This window comes from Azolla caroliniana, unplaced genomic scaffold, assembly GCF_043228905.1.
Source record: "Azolla caroliniana isolate FFs.n. ecotype wild unplaced genomic scaffold, voAzoCaro1.0.p SCAF_11, whole genome shotgun sequence".
Taxonomy (NCBI): Eukaryota; Viridiplantae; Streptophyta; class Polypodiopsida; order Salviniales; family Salviniaceae; genus Azolla; species Azolla caroliniana.
This window is the reverse complement of record NW_028230446.1, coordinates 14,910,460-14,918,180: the sequence shown is the minus strand read 5'-3', so window position 1 is coordinate 14,918,180 and position 7,721 is coordinate 14,910,460. Positions and strand designations below refer to the sequence as shown.

The 7,721-nt window shown below is 37.9% G+C and overlaps 1 protein-coding gene and 1 long non-coding RNA gene across 8 annotated transcripts; one reads left to right on the top strand and one right to left on the bottom strand.

The window, feature by feature from the left end:
* Positions 1 to 3,083: 3,083 nt before the first annotated feature.
* Positions 3,084 to 6,451, top strand: LOC147857930 (uncharacterized). Of its 7 annotated transcripts, none has more exons than XR_015530544.1 (4): positions 3,084 to 3,984; positions 4,066 to 4,249; positions 4,439 to 4,654; positions 4,739 to 6,451. It is a non-coding gene; the product is annotated as an uncharacterized LOC147857930 (long non-coding RNA). The 7 variants fall into 7 exon arrangements; XR_015530545.1 differs by having other exon boundaries at positions 3,084 to 4,249; positions 4,739 to 4,880; positions 5,660 to 6,451; XR_015530540.1 differs by having other exon boundaries at positions 3,084 to 4,249; positions 4,739 to 4,880; positions 5,432 to 6,451.
* LOC147857929 (uncharacterized) lies at positions 6,325 to 7,419 on the bottom strand. Its single transcript, XM_087327575.1, has one exon. The coding sequence runs from the start codon at positions 7,300 to 7,302 to the stop codon at positions 6,325 to 6,327; it is 978 nt and encodes a 325-aa protein (XP_087183701.1). The 5' UTR covers positions 7,303 to 7,419.
* Positions 7,420 to 7,721: the final 302 nt, after the last annotated feature.

Below are 7,721 nucleotides of genomic sequence, written 5' to 3'. Positions count from 1 at the left end.
GTGTTATATGTGTGTGTGTGTGTGAGTATATGTTCTATACATCTGCATATGTATGTATTGTATTGCATGTGTGTATGTATGTGTTATATATATGTCCATATGTATGTATTGTATTGCATGTGTGTATATGTATATGTGTATGTGTGTTATATATATGCGCATATGTATGTATTGTATTGCATGTGTATATATGTATATGTATATGTCTATGTGTTATATATGTGTGTGTGAGAGAGTATATGTTCTATACATGTGCATATGTATGTGTATATATGTATATGTGTATGTGTTGTTTGTGTGTTATATATATGTGCATATGTATGTATTGTATTGCATGTGTATATATGTATATGTGTATGTGTTGTTTGTGTGTTATATATATGTGCATATGTATGTATTGTATTGCATGTGTATATATGTATATGTGTATGTGTTGTTTGTGTGTTATATATATGTGCATATGTATGTATTGTATTGCATGTGTATATATGTATATGTGTATGTGTTATATGTGTGTGTGTGTGTGTGTGTGTGTGAGTATATGTTCTATACATGTGCATATGTATGTATTATATTGCATGTGTTTGTATGAATGTGATGTGTGTGTGTGTGTGTGTGTGTGTGTGTGTGTTCTATATATGTGCATATGTATGTATTGCATTGCATGTGTGTATGTGTTGTGTCCGTGTGTGTATTCTTTTACATGCCTGTAAATGTTTTATGAATAGTAATTGTGGCAGCAACTACAGAGGATAGAGGCGACCAATGGTGGCACAACGAGGCGAGCAGACGCGGCAATGTCAATATGAAGAGAACAAAGGAAGTTGCAATGAGAGTAGAGGCAACAAAAACGAGAAGAATAGAGGCAACAACAAAGAGGAGAACAAAGGCGGCAAAACCAAGAGAGTAGAGGAGGCAGCATTAAGCGGCAAAATGGGGCAGCAAAACTCAAAATTTCAAAATGTGAATGTATCAATGTTATGTTGACTATGAATGTATGTATCTATGAATGAATGAATATATGAAATTTGAATGCATGAATATATGTATGCTTTCATGAATGTATGTATGGATATGTATATGAATATGTATATAATGTACATATATATATGTATACATACATATGTGTATATATCTAATATGTAATATGTAATGCATCTATGTATGAATATGTATATAATGTACCTATATATATGTATACATACATATATGTATATATCTAATATGTAATATGTAATGCATCTATGTATGAATATGTATATAATGTACATATATATATGTATACATACATATGTGTATATATCTAATATGTAATATGTAATGTATGTATGTATGAATGAATATATATATGTATACATACATAATATGTGTATATATCTAATATCTAATATGTAATGCATGTATGTATGAATGAATATATATATCATATATGTATACATACATAATATGTGTATATATCTAATATGTAATATGTAATGTATCTATGTATGAATGTACATACATGTATATGCAATATGTAATGTATGTATGTACGAATATATATATTGTGGTGTGCATGTGCACAATATGTATACATACATATGCGTATATATCTAATGTGTAATAGGTAATGTATGTATGTATGAATGTACATACGTGTATATGCAATATGCAATGTATGTATGTATATGTATATAATGTACATATGTGATGTATGTATGAATGAATATATATATATTGTGGTGTGCATGTGCACAATATGTATACATACATATGTGTATATATCTAATATGTAATATGTAATGTATGTAATAATGTATGTATGAATGAATATATGTACATGTGTAATGTATGAATGTAGAATGCGTATATATGTAATATGTAATGTATGTATGTGGATGTTTGTTTGTAATATGTGCGTAATATGTATGTATATATGTACATATTCTAGTTTGTATGACCCCATGTGACCTACATATATGCTGATATGTGGAATATGTATGTATGTATGTGTATGAGTGTATGTTTGTAAAATTTATACACATATCATTGTAACCATAAATACGTATATACATGTAGCAATGTATAAATGAATATATGCATGTCCATGTATGAATGCACATATGTGTATGAATATGTAATGTATGTATATTTTTATGTGAATGCATATGTGCATATATGTGTGTGTGTGGATGTTTGTTTGTAATATGTATGTATGTTTATGTGTAATATATATATATATACGTATGTGTGTGTGTATCTAATATATGTGTATGCATATATGCATATGTCATGTATGTATGCATAGTATGTATGTATGTATGTATCTGTGTGTGTGTGTGTGTGTGTGTGTGTGTGTGTGTGTGTGTGTGTGTATGTGTATATGTGTGTATGTGTATGGATGCATGTATGTATTTGTATGCATATATCCATATGACAATGTACATGATTCAATGTGTATGGATGTGTGATTGTAATATGTGCATAATATTTATGTACATATATATCTAATGTATAAATGAATATAGGTATGTCCATGTATGAATGTACATATGTCATATGTGTATGCATATGTAATGTATGTATGTATATGCATATGTCAATGTACATGATTCAATTGTACATGCATATGTCAATGTACATGTATGTATATGCAATTGTAATATATGCATATGCAATGTATGTATGTTCATGCATGAATGTACATATATGTATATATGTATATATGTATATATTGTAATGTACACATATTAGAACCAAATACTCCTCCATTTCCATTCATCATTCACTCTATTTATACATTCATGTTCATCTAATTACATTCTTGATTCGACCTCTAACTAACTCTAACACTTCTTGATTTGTCTTCGTTCGACTTGGGACCGAACCCACATGGTTCGGTCCCGACACATGACACCTCCCCCTTTAAGAAATTGAAGGCCAAGCTCTTAGGACCTTTCCCACTCAGAGGACCACAAAGTTGAGACACCTAAAAATGAGCTTTTTTGACTTTTCCCCTTTTTCACAAAAGGAAAAATCAAATCTACCACTATGCGTGGTCTGTGTCTGATGCTGCTTCTCCCCTTCCGTCTGTTTCGTCTGACGGTGTTTCCGCCTCATTCGACTCGTTTTGCTCCTGTTGTGTTGCGATTTCGTGGCTCACCGAACTGGGAGAGACCGAGGACTGTGCTGCTTCGCTACCTACGACCGGTGGAAGGGTGGTCGGCATACTTGATCCAGGTATCTTTTTAATCCTTGAAATGTGTGCAACAGTTTGGGATGCTGTATCTATTCTCCGTAGTCGATAGGTATTAGTCCTGATGCGGTGTGTGACCTGATAAGGACCGAGCCAACGATGCATAAAAGACTCGCACAATCCTTTGCGGCGAATAGGGTAATAAACCCTCACTTGGTCCCCTTTTTCCAATTCTCCTGGCTGATGTGTGGCATCAAAATGTTTCTTCTGGCGTGCTTGTGCCTTAGTCAGGTTGTATTGAAGTGCCCGTCGAAGGAGAGGAATGTTGGATTGTAAATGTAACCACCATGATGTTGCATCCGTGTGATTGGTGTGTATCTTGATGACTTGTGGGTCTGGTGGAAGTCGTGGATCCCTGCCATACAATGCTCGGAATGGACTCACCCGAGTTGATTCTTGGACCGAAGTGTTGTAAGCATGTACCGCAAATGGAAGCACCTGATCCCATGACTGGTGCAATGGATCAACATAAGCCGTTATCACTTGTTTTATAGTTTTGTTCATCCTTTCTGTGAGCCCGTTAGTTTGGGGATGGTATGGTGATGTAAATAATTGCTTGATCCCCAAACTTTGTGCAAGTACTTTGAGAACTTCACTTCGAAATTGAGATCCCTGATCGGAAAGGAGTTTTTGTGGACACCCGTGGGGAAAAATAATGCGTTGTAGGAGCGCCCTCGCCATTGTATTTGCCGTTGCATCAGGTAGAGCAACGGCCTCACACCAACGAGTGAGGTATTCCGTGATCACTAGTATGTATCTGTTGCCCTGAAGCGAAACTGGGAATGGCCCCATGAGGTCCCAACCGACCATCTCAAAGGGTTCTTTTACAGTGATTGGTGTCAGCGATCCGCTTGTGGAGTGTGGATTCTTCACAGCCTGACACGTGGGACATGATTGGAGGAACACTGATATGGATTGTCGCAACTTCGGCCAATAGTACATGGAGCGTATTCGATGGAGAAGCTTATGGAAACCGAAATGACCAGATAGTTGGTGGCTGTGATAGAAATCAAGGTATGTCGGTCGCAATGCTTCGGGGACATACAATCGTGGTGGACATCCCTGACTTACATAATATAGAATATTGTCAATCATGATAAAATTTCGGTGTAAATGTGCATCATGACTTGCCTGAATTTGTAAGATAATTTTTTTTATTGTGGGATCCTGTTGTTGCATCTGTTTTATTTGATGTTGATGTAGAGGAAGATCAGTCGCACTTACTTGAGCAGCTTGATATTCCATCCGTGAGAGGGCGTCTGCCACGACATTGGATTGGCCACGTCTATAGATCATAGTGAATTTGTATTCTTGCAAAGCCAGAGCCCACCGAAGTAGTCTCCCTGGTGGATGTGTTTTCTGAATTAGGGATATCAATGGTTGATGATCCGTCTCCACCTGCACCATTGTGCCATGTAGGTATGGATGGAATTTCTGAAATGACCATACTACGGCTAAAAACTCTTTTTCAGTTGTTGAATAATTTTGCTCTGATTTTGTTAGTGCGCGGCTTATGTAAGCAATTGGGCGCCAACTATCACTGTCATCTTGTTGCAAAAGGACTGCTCCAATTCCAAAATTTGAAGCATCTGTCTGTAGGTGGAAAATCTTGCTAAAATCAGGGAATGCTAATGTTGCTGCTGAGGTAATCAATTGTTTGATTGTCTGAAAACTTTTCTCACACTCCTCGGTCCACTGGTATGGTTGATCCTTCTTTAATAGTTTCCGTAAGGGATTTGTAATTGTTGCTAGATGGGGAACAAACCTTAGTGAAAAATTCACTAATCCTAGGAAACTCTGTAGGGACTTTATGTTGGATGGCTTCGGATATTCCGCGACAGCTCGTGTCTTTGCGGGATCTAGTTGTATTCCTTTTTCTGAGATCATGAACCCTAAAAATCGTAGTGTTGTTGCACCCCACTTGCATTTCTTGAATTGCAATTGCAGGTTGTATTTTTGAACACGGAGGAGAACTTCACGTAAGATCTGAATGTGTTTTGGCCAGCTATCTGTGTGAATCAATATGTCATCTAGATAGACCAAAACAACACCTTGAAAAATCAAGTCTTGGAAAATATTATTTGCCATCCTCTGAAATGTGCTACCAGCATCTGATAATCCAAATGGCATGCGCTTGAACTGATACAGTCCGTGTTGTGTTCGAAATGCTGTTTTATGTTTGTCTTCTTTGTGTAGGGGAATCTGCCAGTAGCCAGAAGCTAGGTCCAAGGATGTGAAATACCTGGAATGTCCTAATTGGTCTAGTAAGTCGTCGATCCTCGGAAGTGGGTACCTGTCATGTTTCGTCACTTTATTTAGCTGCCTGAAATCGATGCAAAATCGGAATGATCCATCTTCTTTGCGAACTAAATGTGGTTCTGATACCCACTCACTTGTTGATGGCTCAATAATATCTTTTTCCAGCATATCTTGGATTGCTGTGGCGATCCTTTGGTGATCAAGAGGGGACCGCCGTCGCGTTGCCATCCGAACTGGAGGAGCATCGGTTGTCGGAATGGCATGTTGAACTGGTAGATTTACTTGTGCTGTTTTTTGAGTTTTACAGAAAATTGATGGAAACGACTTGAGTAAGTGTCGTAGGTCTACTAGACGCGACTCTGATGGCTCGACATGGATCTGTGTATGGATGACCTGTGTACTCACATGCGGTGCACTAAGTAAAGGGATCGTGGTGAATGGTTTATTATGAGGTAGGACTAACCTTTGTGTGTCAAAATGCAGTTGAGCGCCATGTTTCACAAACCAATCACATCCTAATGTTAAAGAAAAAAGCTGTCTTGGTAGTACATAGAATGAATGCATGAATGTGTGTTGTGCTAGTATGAATGTGCAGTGTGCATGCATTGATGACTGATAAAGTTTTTGTTTATCTCCAAAAATGACATTAATAGGGGGTGCACTAGATGTGGGTAAGTGCAATGAATGTACTAAATCTAAACTAATTGATGAAATTGTACTCCCTGAATCTAATAATGCTTCATAGGGTTGGTTATGAATGCGTGCCATTGTGGAACAAACTATGCGAGTGGAAGAGGTAGCGGCCTGAAAGTGCGGTAGTTGCTCTTCCTTCAACATCCCGCATTGCCGTTTCCCGGTACTTCGGCGAGTGAAGTTGAATCTGCCAGATGTATCTGCACATTTTGATGATGCTTGGATGCTGCAAATTTTCTGCAATGTTTCTTTACATGCCCATACGAGTTGCAATAGAAACATCGTGGTCTTCCTTGGCTGTCACGATCCGATAAGTGCTTTCTTGTATTAAATTGAGCATTTTGCACATCAATCTCCATCGGAGTTACTGTGGTTTCCATTGGAACTTTCTGACTAATTTGTTGTGACTGTGTAGGTGCATGCTGTAATTCGATGTAGCCTGGAGACTCTATGCGTTGCGCAATCTGTATCGCCATCTGAAATGTTGTTGGACCTTGATCTTTCACCCGTCTGGCTATATCATGGCGTAGTCGAGGTAGCAAGAAATAGAGTTTCATAGTTTCTTTCATATGTGGATCTACCCTTAACAATAGTTGCTTTAACTTGACGGCAAATTGTGCCACTGGTTCAAGTGGTTGTTGTCGTAGAGTGTCTAATTGTTGCAATGCTGTTTGAGTGACATCGTTGTTGGCGAATTGCTGTATTAACTGCTCGCGCAGGTATGGCCAATCACGTTTTATCTCTTCAGGCTGCTGGATGAACCAGGTCGCAGCCACATGCTCTAGAACTGTGCGGAGCTCGAGTGCTTTTCGGCCGTCATCCCACTCATGGTAGCCTGCAACATTCTCGAAATGATCCAACCAGGCCAGAATGTCTTCTGTTGGAAGTCCAGAGAAAGATCGCGGGCGGATTCTTGAATCTTTTTGTTTCTCAGGCTTGGTTGTTAACTGTGACTGATTAGTTAACCAATTCATGAGTGTTTGATTTGTATGATTTACCTGCATCATCATGGTAGTTATGGCTTGAAACATTTGATCATTTGCAGGACTTGATGAATGTTGTTCCACGAACTCCGGCTGCATACTCATGCTGCTATCAAACTCTGATTTCGGCATCTCTGTGCGCAGATTTGTTGCACTATTGTGTGATTTGGGCTCACTGTTTTGCTGTGGCAGTGACTTGATCCAGATCTCTTTTCTACTACAGCGGCGACCTTTTGTGAATTAGCCCGTCATCTCCACCAATGTAATGTACACAGATTAGAACCAAATACTCCTCCATTTCCATTCATCATTCACTCTATTTATACATTCATGTTCATCTAATTACATTCTTGATTCGACCTCTAACTAACTCTAACACTTCTTGATTTGTCATCGTTCGACTTGGGACCGAACCCACATGGTTCGGTCCCGACACATGACAATATGTAATGTATGTATGTGTAACAGTGGTTGCATATATGCGTACATGAGTGTGTGGATGTTTATTCGTAATATTTATGTATGTGTATTTATATATGTATTTATTGTAC